This window comes from Pseudophryne corroboree, chromosome 11, assembly GCF_028390025.1.
Source record: "Pseudophryne corroboree isolate aPseCor3 chromosome 11, aPseCor3.hap2, whole genome shotgun sequence".
NCBI classification, from domain to species: Eukaryota; Metazoa; Chordata; class Amphibia; order Anura; family Myobatrachidae; genus Pseudophryne; species Pseudophryne corroboree.
In genome coordinates this window covers 107,433,720-107,448,496 of record NC_086454.1, presented here as the reverse complement: position 1 = coordinate 107,448,496, position 14,777 = coordinate 107,433,720, and the positions used below count along the sequence as shown (strand labels likewise).

General features: G+C 46.6%; 1 protein-coding gene across 1 annotated transcript in view; it reads left to right on the top strand.

Moving 5' to 3' along the window:
• The window catches only part of TH (tyrosine hydroxylase), a 160,193-nt gene that overhangs the window by 29,262 nt on the left and 116,154 nt on the right, over positions 1-14,777 (top strand). Inside the window, exon 3 of the mRNA XM_063946119.1 lies at positions 13,128-13,302. Within this exon, the coding sequence (XP_063802189.1) occupies positions 13,128-13,302 (175 nt within the window). The remainder of the gene's footprint in view (positions 1-13,127; positions 13,303-14,777) is intronic.

The window sequence follows — 14,777 nt, the reverse complement described above, 5'->3', positions numbered from 1 at the left end:
GAGAGACATCATGACGTCTCTCCCATAGCAGCGCCGCACTGACACTAGGGGTCAATTTTGACCTCTAGCGTCAGTCAATGACGCCGGCTGCAGCAGGTGCACACGGCGCTCGCTGCAGCTGGGAAGCGGGGAGGGAGGGAGGCTTAGTAGCGGCTCAGGGTAGCGGCGCCCCGGGCAAAAAGCCTGCTTGCCCGTGGCAAGAGCCGCTACTGATCTCACACTGATCATGATGCCATCCGAACTGAAGATCCTCTGCTTAGACTGCCTCTGTAGGACTCTCACAGCTAACGGCAGTGACGTCTCCCATGTAGGCCCTGCCCTCCGTCAATTCTGGACTTGCGCATGCACAGTCCAAATTTTCGCGGAGGGACCCCAAAAAAACGGGAGACATAGCAAAGTTTGCGGGGCAGCAGGAGGCTCAAGGAAAAAATGGGAGCCTCCCGCTAAATGCGGGAGGGTAGGCAAGTCTGATTCTATCTCCCCCTCCTGTCCTCCCTGTTATCTATCTCCCCCTCCTGTCATCCCTGCTATCTATCTCCTCCTCCTGTCCTCCCTGATATCTATCTCCCCACTTCTGCCCTCCCTGCTATCCATCTCCCCCTCCTGTCCTCCCTGCTATCCATCTCCCCACTCCTGTCCTCCCTGCCACCTCCCCCTTCTGTCCTCCCTGCTATCCACCTCTCCACTTCTTTCCTCCCTGCTATCTATCTCCCCCTCCTGTCCTCCCTGCTATCCATCTCCCCACTCCTGTCCTCCCTGCTATCCATCTCCCCACTCCTGTCCTCCCTGCTATCTCCCTCTCCTGTCCTCCCTGCTATCCATCTCCCCCCTCCTTCCTGCTCGCCATCTCCCCCTCCTGTCCTCCCTGCTATCCATCTCCCCCTGTCTTCCCTGCTATCCATCTCCCCATTTCTGTCCTCCCTGCTATCCATCTCCCCCTCCTGTCCTCCCTGCTATCTATCTCCCCCTGCTGTCCTCCCTGCTATCTATCTCCCCCTCCTGTCCTCCCTGCTATCCATCTCCCCCTCCTCTCCTTCCTGCTCGCCATCTCCCCCTCCTGTCCTCCCTGCTATCCATCTCCCCACTCCTGTCCTCCCTGCTATCCATCTCCCCACGCCTATCATCCCTGCTATCCATCTCCCCACTCCTGTCCTCCCTGCTATCCATCTCCCCATGCCTATCATCCCTGCTATCCTTCTTCCCACTCCTGGGAATCAGTATGATTTGCCGACAGCGGCATCCCATCCATCATAATCCTGGCAGCCCCCCATTTAGCCCCCTAACCCTCATCTTTTCCTTACCCTAACCCTCCCTTGTTGGTGCCTAACCCTAACCCTCCCCGGTGGTTCCTAGCCCTAACCCTTCCTTTCCCGCTGCCTAACCCTACCCAGTGGTGCCTAACCCTAACCCTCCCTTCCCTGCTGCCTAACCCTAACCCTCCCCGCTAGGTGCCTAACCCTAACCGTCCCTTCCCCGCTGCCTAACCCTAACCCTCCCCGCTAGGTGCCTAACCCTAACCCTCCCTTCCCTGCTGCCTAACCCTAACCCTCCCCGCTAGGTGCCTAACCCTAACCCTCCCTTCCCTGCTGCCTAACCCTAACCCTCCCCGCTAGGTGCCTAACCCTAACCCTCCCTTCCCCGCTGCCTAAACCTAACGCTTCCCGCTAGGTGCCCAACCCTAACCTCCCTTTCTATGTGCCTAGCCCTAACCCTCCCTCCCTGGTCCCTAACCCTAAAGTTCCAGTGCCTGCACCTTAAGCCTAACCTCACCTACTACTACCTGAACCTAGCTTCACCCCCTCCTGCAGCAGTACGGCAGTGCATCCCGCTGTCAGGACGATCGGGATGCTGGCTATCGGTATTTTGATGCTGGCATCTCGTTTGCATATTTATATTGACGCTGGGATTGTGTCCTCCCTCGGGATCCCGGCGTCAATATATCGACCGCCGGGATCCCGTTCGTCGGGAAGCTAACTGCTTCCCATTCAAAGACGGACAGTTCTGTGCTAGTGCAAAATGTAAGTCATATTGTAGAGCTAGATAGTAAGAATCACCACTACAATGAGCCCCATTCCGTAATAATCTCTGCAAAAAGAAATCTTGTTTCTGTAAATCTATGTGAATAAGTTCTGTAATTTATTTCTGCCCTACAAACGCCACCTAGATTTCTACCAGTGCAAACCCATGTGCGTTGGTAGACCCGTGTGTGCCCCTCCCCCACCCCCCCATTACTGCCATGTGTGCAGTGGAGACTGTGGCATTTCGCTGGTACCATTTTTCTGATGATTTGTTCAGTGGTGGCCACAAGGTAAGTGTACTCAATGGATGCACAGTGGGGGTCATTCCGAGTTGATCACTTGCTAGCTCTTTTTTGCAGTGCTGCGATCAGTTAGTCGCCGCCTATGGGGTAGTGTGTTTTTGCTTTGCAAGTGTGCGAACGCTTGTGCACCCGAGCACTACAAAAATAGTTTGTGCAGTTTCAGAGTAGATCTGAACTTACTCAGCCGATGCGATCACTTCAGCCTGTCCGGTCCCGGAATTGACGTCAGACACCCGCCCTGCAATCGCTTGGACACGCCTGCGTTTTCCCAAACACTCCCTGAAAACGGTCAGTTGACACCCACAAACGCCTTTTTCCTGTCAATCTCCTTGCGATCGGCTGTGCGAATGGAATCTTCATTAAATCCATTGCCCAGCACCGATCCGCTTTGTACCCGTATGACGCGCCTGCGCATTGCGGTGCATACGCATGCGCAATTTTGCCAAGTTTTGACCTGATCGCAGCGCTGCAAAAAATAGCTAGCGTGCGATCAGGTCGGAATGACCCCCAGTGTGCGGTGTGCTTCCCACTAAATTCCAGGCCCATAGTGTTAGCAATTGAGGACTATATGGTATCCCTGGACATACAGGATGCTTACCTACATATTCCTATTGCCGTGTCGCATCAGCAATACCTGCGGTTTGCTATTGGCAACCTCCATTATCAATTCCGGGCCTTACCTTTTGGACTGACCACGGCTCCGCGAATCTTCACCAAGGTCATGGGGGTGATGACAGCCCTGCTCCGCCTTCAGGGTATCTGGATCCTGCCGTATCTGGACGACTTGCTGATCCTGGTGAATTCCCCAGAAGTTCTCCGTCATCTGGATCTGACGGTCCAGTTTCTGCAAGCCCATGGGTGGCTCATCAACTGAAGAAATCATCCCTGGTCCCTGCCCAGAACATGGTGCACCTGGGGGCGTTGTTGGACACACAACCAGCGGCTGTTCTTGTCACAGGAGAAGGTCCTGAACCTTCAGGACAAGATATGGTGCTTCCTCTCTCGCCCGCGAGTGTCAATACACTCAGCGATGCAAGTATTAGGCCTCCTGGTGTCGGCTTTCGACATGGTAGAGTACGCTCAATTTCATTCCTGCCCTCTGCAGAAGCTGATTCTTGCCAAGTGGGATGGCCTGCCTCACCGGATCAGGTCTCACAAGATCTCCTTGTCTCCGGAGGTTCGTCTGTCACTGAGCTGGTGGCAACAGGACCAACTATTGAGCAGAGGTCATCCCTTCTGGATCTCCAACTGGGTCCTCCTGACAACGGATGCCAGTCTGAGGGGTTGGGGCGTGGTGTTGGAGCAACACTCTCTTCAGAGTCGGTGGACCAGGGAGGAGTCTCTCCTCCCGATAAACATTCTGAAATTGCGGGCGGTGTTCAATGCTCTGAAAATGGCCCAGCATCTGATACAGAACAATTCTGTTCAAGTACAGTTGGACAACGCCACCACGGTGGCGTACATAAATCATCAAGGCGACACTCAAAGCCGCATGGCAATGATGGAAGTGTCAAGGATTCTTCAATAGGCGGAACGCCATCTGCCAGCCATATCGGCAGTGTTCATTCCGGGGGTCCTCAACTAGGAAACGGACTTCCTCAGTCGTCAGGACGTACACGCCAGAGAGTGGAGCCTTCATCCAGAAGTATTTCAACTCCCGGTCTTCGGAGCAAGGACAAGGGATCCTCAAGCTGCGTTCGTGGATGCACTGGCAATTCCATGGAACTTTCGGCTGCCGTACGTGTTCCCTCTGGTGTCACTCCTGCCCAGGGTAATAAGGAAGTTTAAGCAAGAAGGAGGAATCCTACTTCTGATCGCTCCAGCGTGGCCCAGACGGCATTGGTTCTCAGACCTACAGGGTCTCTCGTTAGAGCGTCCTCTTCAGCTTCCGCATCGCCTAGACCTCCTCGTTCAGGGCCCTTGTGTCTACCAGGATTTGGCCCGGGTGGCTTTGATGGCGTGGCTCTTGAAGCTTCAGTTCTGAGTGCCAAAGGGTTTTCTGAGGTGGTCATTCAAACTATGTTGAAGGCCCGTAAACCGGCTTCTGCTCGGATTTATCATCTGGAATTCTTACTTTGCTTGGTGCGCGTCTAACAATCATGATGTATACAAGTTTAGTACGGCCTAACTTTGGTTTTCCTTCGTCTGGCCTCTCTCAAGGTTCATATTTCTGCCTTGTCGCTATGGTTTCAGAGAAAAATTGCAACTCTGCCTGATGTTCATACATTCATTCAGGGTGTTTTACGGATTGAATGATTCAACCTCCCTATGTCCCGCCTGTGGCTCCTTGGGATTTGTTGGTTGTTCTGGAGGCCTTACAAGAGTCTCCGTTTGAACCTATTGAATCTGAGGACCTTAAGTGGCTTACGCTTAAGGTCTTGTTTCTGCTGGCTATTGCCTCTGCTAGACGGGTTTCAGACTTGGGTGCCTTGTCCTGTCGGTCACCCTTTCTGATTTTTCACCGTGACCGGGCAGTTCTCCGAACTCGTCCTGGTTATTTGCCTAAGGTGGTGTCGGCTTTCCACCTTAACCAAGAGATTGTGGTTCCGACCTTTACCTCTCCAGGTTTACCCTCCAAAGAGCGGTCTTTGGATGTGGTACGGGCTCTCCGTATTTATGTGAAGAGAACGGCTTCGCTTAGGAGATCTGATTATCTCTTTGTCCTGTTTGGTTTTTACAAATGTGGCTGGCCTGCTAACAAGCAGACCTTGGCCAGATGGATTAGAATGGTGATTGCACATGCGTATGTACAGGCTGGCCTTCCAGCTCCTGATACCATCAAAGCCCATTCTACTCGGTCTGTTGGACCTTCTTGGGCGGCCCGCCGTGGTGCGACACTTGAACACTTGTGCAAGGCGGCTACATGGTTCTCAGTGAACATGTTCATAGGTTCTATGCCTTCGATTCTTCCGCCTCCCAGGATGCCTCCTTTGGACGCTGGGTTCTTGTGCCCGCTACAGTGCATCCCCTCCCATGAGGAACTGCTTTAGGACATCCCCGATGTTATCCCTGTGGAACCCCACTGTACCCCGCTGCAGAAAAGGAGATTTATGGTAAGAACTTACCTTGGTTAAATCTCTTTCTGGGAGGTATACCCTGCCACAGGGCACCCACCCTGACGCACTGAGCTTCTTTGGGTTTGTATGGCATTAGCTGCTGATACCTTCTCCTGTCGTGAGAATGTGGTGTATGTGGCTACTAACGGTTGTCGTCTCTTTTACCTGTTACTGCATTGGACTGGTTAACAAAACTGAGCTCCTGTGCATGGAGGCGGGGTTATAGAGGAGGCGGTGCTGTGCATCTTGGGAACAGTCAAAGCTTTTAGCCTGTTGGTGTCTCCAGTGCCAGATTAAGGTCCACATGGGCCTAGAGCTTTAATTTATGAAGGGCCTATTGTATGCCTTGGAAGGAGGTGTAACAAACACTTTGGTTGTGAGACTAGTGATGTGACCAGTTTGGTGTCAAGAAACCACCGGTCACAACACCTCCTCCTACATCCCACCCCAAGAATCCTGACCGCTGACATGCCGACTATCAGGGACCATTCCCCCCCTTCCCTGCCGGCATTCCACTGCCGGGATACTGGCGGAGGTATGCCAATTAACCTGTGGGAGGAAACCGGAGAACCCGGAGGAAACTCACACAAGGGGAGAATATACAAACTCCCCAGAGCCATGGTGGGAATCAAACCCACAACCTCAGTGCTGTAAATAAATAAAGTCATCTATAATATTATGACACATAAATTACCTTTAATTGGAGAGAACTCCACCACACTATACTACACTTTCAGATTATCGACACAAGCTCCATTCTAGCACATCCTTCATTAACCAACAGCAACAGCCTGGATTAAAGAAAATCACCATAAAACTTGTGAAAGAAACACATGCGGTGGGATGTAATGTCGCTCGAGTCTGGCAGCAGTGAAGGATGGCGGCTGAACTTTGCTGTGTTTTTTTTAAAGGGGCAATCACAAGGAAAAAACATGTCTTGTAAGTGATTGCCACTTTAAAAAAAGTCATAGTTCAGCCGCCGGACTCGGGCGGCATTACATAACGCCGCTAATAGACTGCCCCTGTCACTCCTTTAGATATTTTTTTGCCACCTGCACACACCCTATTTACATTTAAGTTGTGCTGCCTGCCCCTCACATGGTAATTTAATTTGTGCACGCTCCCCTTATATATTTAACTCATGCCGCTATCTCATCTTAAACAATATTTTACTGTGTGTTTGTTTAATTAATTTATGCCACGAGCTCTTACATATTTATGTTGTCACCAATTATACTGTATGTATTCATTTGTGCTGTACCCACATGCCTTCTTTTATATTTAAGTTGTGCCTCCTGACCCCATTTATACTGAACTTATATGTTTATTTAACTTATTCCCACTATTCCTTTTATATTTATATAACTTGAGCTTCCTGTCCCCTCCTCTATGATATTATTTAACTCATGCCCCCTGTCCTCTTACATAACATATATTCTGGAGTTAAGAGACCACCCAACCACCTACTTGTGCTTCTGCTGTCTAGTTACTATATACTGCTCCAGTCCACACCAGACAGGGTAAATAGTGAAGAGGCTTGCTGCCAGTGCCACGTTGGATACTGGGGGCGAAGCTTCGTGCAGTATGGGGGCGGAGCCTCGAATGGGTCCGGGGACAGAGCCACGGCATAGTCAGGGGCTGGCGGAAGATTTTCAGATGGGGCCTGGGCTGATCGTAACTTCAACGGCTGCTTCGGTGTGGAGGTGACTGAGCAGCCGGGAGGTGAGGAAGCTGAGCTGCTGGTGATGACAGGATTTATTTTTTCCTGTCAACACTGGCTGCATTGAAGGGGAGCCTTGGGGCCTATTTTCAATGGGGGGCCTGGAGCTGCAGCTCCATCCGCCCCATTGTTAGTCCGGCCCTGGGTGCCTCGGATCAAGATCCTACTCTACACCCCGATGTTATCCCTGTGGAACCCAGTGTACCTCGCTGAAATAGATTTAACAAAGGTAAGTTCTTACCATAAATCTCCTTTTTTGGAGCTGAGCAAATTGCATCGGTTTGCAGCATTACTTGTCCTAATGCAGGGCATATTCACAACATCTCCTGCGTTAGCCATCTCTCACACTTTCAGGGACACTTAAACCATGTGGCAACAGCTGTTTCACCATAGTTGCTGCTTAAATAAAAAAAAGACCTCCTTTAAAAGAGAACCTTAATGTAAACTGCATTTTGCATGACTGGAGAGAAAAAAATGAATTTTTGAAATAAGGAGGTTTCAGCATCTCACTGGTAAATATTATGTATTAGTGTAACATGCTACTGTTAATTGTTATAGAATACATGCAAATCACTTTTTGCCTATCTAAAACGCGTAATAAAAATAATATATATATATATATATATATATATATATATAGATTGTTCTCTGCAGGTGAGACACAAACATAGAACATAATCAATAGTCCTCTCTGCGGCCCATCGTACTATTTACTGGCAATGACACAGGCTGGTGCACGGGGTCTGAGATGCGATACTTGGAGTGAGCGATGTTCTGTACTGTCTGTGAGATGCTCTGTGATGTGCCCTCTAGCTGGGCTTGGGAAGCAGACAGCAGTAATGTAATTTCCCTGCATATGTGCCAGCTATCTGCTGCTGTTCCCGCTCTGGTAATGCGATCAGTGCTGTCACATTAGTGTTAATGCATTGATGTGCAGATACCTGCCACACAAATAGGGCAAGAGGAGCAGAATAGCACTGCCTCAAGCACCACACAATTTAACCAGTTGGGTTAACTCTTTCCTCATGTAGTGCTTTGCTTATAATAAAATGACTTCGGAACCTGTTGTGGTAGGGAATCACTGTAAGCTGCAATGAGGAATTGATGTGAATGAGTCTGCACTCCGCAATACGGTGACGCTACGCTGTAAACTGAAATAAAAATAATTTGCATAACATTTGTGCTGAAAACCGCTAACATGCTAAAGTGGATCCCGGCATTTGTCAAATGGATCTTTCTGCAATTGAGATGAGTGATGTTGTTAATTGGGTTCTCTGCCAAGTCATTCAGGAATTCTTCAATTCTTTTCACACGTTAGAATGTTTATTCTTACTTTATTGCCACTGTAAGTGATTAGCATTGAGTGGTGGAGGTGTGTCAAATAATAAGGATCTAGGTGCACGCCAGGAACTCACTTAAGCATGTGGGGCAATATGTAATAGCCTGCGAGGTGCAGGCTGTTCGGGAATTTCTGCGAGTGTGCCTTTTTAAAGCAGCAATCATTTACAAGGCAAAGCAGAACTGGATTTGGCTTGTAAATGATTGCCTCTTTAAAAACAAAGGGAGACTCGCAGAAATTCCCGACCAGCCTGCATCTTGCAGGCTTTTACATATTGCCCCCGATATCTATTTTACAAAAAAGCTTCACAGTTGGTATAATATGTTATCATAACTTTTTCCTTCTGGAAATGTAATTTCACATTCATCCCAGTTCTGCTACAGAAGTTGCCTGTTCATTTTTTTTTTATTGTTTTTGGTTGGTTTATGTTTGAGATTTCCAGTGTTTTAAACCAGGCAGCACTGTTATTATACTAGACACCAAACTGCTGTAATTCTCTGAATACGTTTGCAGTGTTTAAATCGAATGGTTTTATTTAATAAAGAGTGAAAAATCTATTGAAGAATTGAGTATTCGCTGGTGATGGGGTTTACATTTGCTGTATACTTCATAGGGGTTAGCGTAGGTGGCAAACTTGTTAGGTCGGTAATAACAGCTCCAGTTATACAGCTGCCTGGTGAAGGCTCCAGCATGCCTGGAGGAGCCTGTTATCAACGCATGGTGTACTTGAGATCTCTTCAATTGATTGGTGACACGAAATTAATGTTTACATTACTGCAATATAGTATTAGTAGTATATATATATATATATATATATATATAGGAATCTGTGGTCTTCTAGAGAGGGGTTAGCCACGGCCGCTCCCAATCAGTAAAAACCAGGCGGCACTCCAAGGTCTTGTAAACTCAAGTGAAGTGTATTCTTAGATCAAAAAAGCATTAAACAAAGGCATATCTTGCCGACGTTTCAGCGCCACACAGGACGCTTTTTTCAAAGCTATATGCAGTGCAGGAACCTTTTTGGTTCCTGCACTGCATATAGCCTTGAAAAAAGCGTCCTGCGTGGCGCTGAAACGTCGGCAAGATATGCCTTTGTTTATTGCTTTTTTGATCTAAGAATACACTTCACTTGAGTTTACAAGACCTTGGAGTGCCGCCTGGTTTTTACTGATTGGGTGCGGGCCGTGGCTAACCCCTCTCTAGAAGACCACAGATTCCTATACACCATAAGGAAGGCACTGGGGCAGTTGCTCTATTGGCAGGGAGTGCCAACCATTTCAGTTTTCTAAATATATATATATATATATATATATATATATATATATATATATATATTATACATACATACATACATACATACATACATACATACATACAGTGCATCCGGAAAGAATTCACAGTGCTTCACTTTGCCCACATTTTGTTATGTTACAGCCTTAATCCAAACTAGAAAAAAATCATTTTTTCCCTCAAAATTCTACACACAATACCCCGTAATGACAATGTGAAAAGAGTGTTTTTGAGATTTTTGCTAATTTATTTAAAATAAAAAACTAAGAAATCACATGTAGATAAGTATGCACAGCCTTTGCTCAATACTTTGTTGATGCACCTTTGGCAGCAATCACAGCCTCAAGTCTTTGTGAATATAATGCCACAAGCTTAGCACACCTATCTTTGGGCAGTTTTGACCATTCCTCTTTGCAGCACCTCTCAAGCTCCCTCAGGTTGGAAGGGAAGCGTCGGTGCACAGCCATTTTCAGATCTCTCCAGAGAATCGGATTCAAGTCTGATCTCGCTGGGCCATTCAAGGACATTCACAGAGTTGTCCTGAAGCCACTTCTTTGATATCTTGGCTGTGTGCTTAGGGTCGTTGTCCTGCTGAAAGATGAACCGTCGCCCCAGTCTGAGGTCAAGAGTGCTCTAGAGCACGTTTTCATCCAGGATGTCTCTGTACATTGCTGCATTCATCTTTCCCTCTATCCTGGCTAGTCTCCCAGTTCCTGCCACTGAAAAACATCCCCACAGCATGATGCTGCCACCACCATGCTTCACTGTAGGGATGGTATTGGCCTGGTGATGAGCGGTGCCTGCTTTCCTCCAAACGTGATGCCTGCCGTTCACGCCAAAGAGTTCAATCTTTGTCTCATCAGACCAGAGAATTTTGTTTCTCATGGTCTGAGAGTCCTTCAGGTGCATTTTGGCAAACTCCAGGCAGGCTGCCATGTGCTTTTTACTAACGAGTGGCTTCCATCTGGCTACTCTACCATAAAAGCCTGATTGGTGGATTGCTGTAGAGATGGTTGTCCTTCTGGAAGGTTCTCCTCTTTCCACAGAGGAATGCTGTAGCTCTGACAGGGTGACCATCGGGTTCTTGGTCACCTCCTTGAGTAGTGCCCTTCTCCCCCGATCGCTCAGTTTATACGGCCGGCCAGCTCTAGGAAGAGCCCTGGTGGTTCCGAACTTCTTCCATTTATGGATGATGAGGCCACTGTGCTCATTGAGACCTTCAAAGCAGCAGATATTTTTCTGTACACTTCCCCCGATTTGTGCCTCGAGACAATCCTGTCTCGTAGGTGTACTTTGACTTCATGCTTGGTTGTGCTCAGACATGCACTGTCAAGTATGGGACCTTATATAGACAGGTATGTGTCTTTACAAACATGTCCAGTCAACTGAATTTACCACAGGTGGACTCCAATGAAGTTGTAGGAAGTAGGAACATCTCAAGGATGATCAGTGGATAGAGGATGCACCTGAGCTCAATTTTGAGCTTCATGGCAATGGCTGTGAATACCAAGGAGAGTGCAGCATTCTCTGTATATGTATATTTAAGTTTGGTGATCACAGACCACCGCACCCCAACCTAGAAGTGGGGAGAACGTGAGTGCACCCCTCCTCAGGTCCTGTGGCCGCTGTGTAACACTCAGTTTCCATGGTGATATGTATAATAATGGTAAATCATAAAATTAAGAATCACTTAAAAATAAAAATTCTCACAATGACAATTATATTTCTCACAGTATGTTGAAGAATAAAGCCAAATTTTATTATGTTTTCAGCTAATTCAGAGCTTCCCAATTTCCAACCATTACAGTCCAGGTTTAAAGGATAGTCATGCTTGAGTCCAGACGGTTAAACCAAATTGACTGAAGTACTAATTAAGTTACTTGTTCTCAAGAATGGATATCCTTAAAACCTGCACTGTTATGGTGGTGTTGGGGAAACTGAGCTGATAAGTTAATATGCAAACGCCAAATTATTCACATTTGTATGAATAAATAGTTTTTTTTTAGTCTTGTTTAGTTTGTTTGACGTATTTGTCTTGCTCTGTGTAGTGAGAATGAGGCTAGATGTGAGCTCTTCTGATTGTTTGCTTTCTTGTTGATAATCTGTCAGGAAGGTACAGTAGTCTTTCAGATTTTTACCTTCTAGTATCATGCAGAAGTGTGTTTTATAATGGAATCCAGTTGTTTGTGATGACTGTTGAACACAGTGATGAATTTGAGTTGTTTTCTGGGCCAGATGCATCATCGCTTGGAAAGTGATAAAATGGAGAGTGAAAAAGTATCAGCCAATCAGCTCCTAACTGCCATTTTTCAAACACAGCCTGTGACATGGTAGTTAGGACCTGATTGGCTGGTACTTTTTCACTCTCCATTTTATAACTTTCCAAGCGATGATGCATCTAGCCCTCTGTTTTAAATGTATTCTCCTTCCTCTGCTTAGTAGTGAGAGGTCGTAGCTTCTTTGTTGAAATATCCCTTTAAGATTTGTGGCGTGGAGACGGAGTGTGGAACTGTTTACGAGAAGACATCTTCTAAAGCTACTGTATAAATCATAGGTCTGCAAACTCGGTCCTCAGGACCCCACACAGTGCATGTTTTGCAGGTCTCCTCACAGAATCGCAAGTGAAATAATTAACTCCACCAGCGGACCTTTTAAAATGTGTCTGTGAGTAATTAATACACCTGTGCACCTGCTGGGTTACCTGCAAAACATGCACTGTGTGGGGGTAATGAGGACCGAGTTTGCAGACCTATGGTATAAATGGTGGTGGTGTAAGAATCTACTGGTTTGATGTTGGTTTTGAGGCCATTTTTCTGGATGTAAATGGGGTTTTCAGTGAGGCTCTGCCCCTTCCTGGCGAGACTCCACCCCTTTTCCGATGCACCCAAAGTTACTTTTTTTTAATGAACAAGATGTTGGGAGATATTCAAGAACATTCTACAAAATGATAGGTAGAATCTCACTGGTTGCTATGGGCAACTTCTCCACTTACTCTCTTTAGTTTGAGACATAACCTTTGTGAAGTGCATAAATAGCACTGTGATTTGTACTCACAGAATGGTGCAGTGTTTATGCTACCACATCTAATATAACAAAGCTTCACCCACCAGAATATGGAACCAATGAATGAGCCACCATTACTGTGGGAATATACAGTCTTTAATAAAAGCATGTTCAGCATAGCAAACAACTAACATTCATAACATCTTTACATGAATAATGCACAAACTGTAGAATTCCACAACCCATGAATCATTCCATTCTGCTCTATAACGGAGATGGATTACTAATGCCTTTCTCTGATACTTTTGCTGTGGCAGTACTGTTGCTGTAATGTCAAACTTTATACCGCTCAGGTTGGTCTGTAATATTTGACACTTATTGCAATCATCATTATCTTAGACCTTTGAAGCCAAAATCCAGCACCTGGAGACACGACACGGGAAGAAGGGAACTGGAGCAAATTCGGACTTGGAATACTTTGTACGCTGTGAGGTTCATCGCACAGACCTTGGCACATTAATGAGCTCTATTAGAAGAGTGTCAGAAGATGTAAGGACCACTAAGGAGGTGAAAGGTATGCACTAATCAAGGCTGAACGGTAGGCATGGAATGTGCCCATGTACAGCAGGTGCTGACAGGGTATAATTTATGTAGTATAGCTCTGCTGTTCTCCGTCACGTGACATGCCTTATGCCAAATGTGGTAGTGTGCAGAGGCGGATTTAGAACTCATGGGGCCCTAAGCAAGACACCGATTTGGGCCCCCCTTCCTTAAACAATTCTCAGTGTGTAGCCTCCCACCAATTGTAGCAGACAGGCCCCCACTCATTGTGCCGCCCCAGTCAGTGTATGATCCCCAATCTGCCCCCCTCCCAATTATAGCAGGCAGATGGTAGTTGTACTAGTGTATTTAAAATCAAACTTTGACAAGCAGGGCCCCCTAGGACCAACAGGGCCCTAAGCAGCCGCTTCGGTTGCCTTGTGGTAAATCCTCCTCTAGTAGTGTGTGGTAATCCTGTTCTGTATATGATATATGGCTGATATTATGGGTCCTAACAATTTAATAATTAGCTGTATTTAGAAAAGAAGAAATGTATGTTAATTTTTATTAAGTCATGTTTTACTTTCATAAGGATGTCTATGCTACCTGTGTATTAAAAACAAGTTAGATGAACATACTTCATATTATACAGAGACCATTTTACTTACATATATAGAGCCAGCATAATCCGTTGCGCTTTACAATTGTGAAAAAAAAGTTTGTGACATCACCACTTATAAATCGCACCATTTGTACTGTACATCGCACCACTTGTACACCCGGCATCAAGTACAAACCACCGCAACTGCTGTATGCCGTTTCTGCTGCACTTCTGGCGTTGGGATCTGACACTTGATCCCAGTGCCGGCTGCCACCATAGAGCACATCTCCAAAGACACAGGGAACCCACCTGAATTACCATATCCGCAGTGGAGGGAAAGATGGTTTTAGATATAGGATTTGAATAAGTTAGTCAAATTATACAGATGTTCATCCTTCAATGCCATATCCCAGATGCAGTATACCATATATACAGTAATTCAAATGCACGTTACATCCTGAATTTTTATTGTCTTTTATTTTCTGTGGGATTTGGAAATATTCTTTTGTCATGTCTGTGTTTGTTATTTGGGTAAGCACTGTATAATTTGTAAGCACTGTTACGCCGATATATTCAAATATAATTGCCTGCAACATGGCAGCTAGGAGCTGATTGGCTAGTACTTTAGCTCTCTATCTCTCCCCAAGGCTTAGTAAATACAGCCCTTTATCTGTCTCCAAGGTTTGATACTTGTTCCACTGAAACACAATGTTAACTACTGTATTTGATAATATGTACTTATTTAATAACTACATATGGGATCCGGTCATGTGACCGGCGCTCGGGATCCCAGCGGCAACCATGCCGACGCGGGGATCCAGAGTGATCAATAGCCCTACAGTCGGCATGCCGACTAACAGGGACTATGCCTTCGCATGGGAATAGAATCTGTGGCGAGCGCAGCAAGG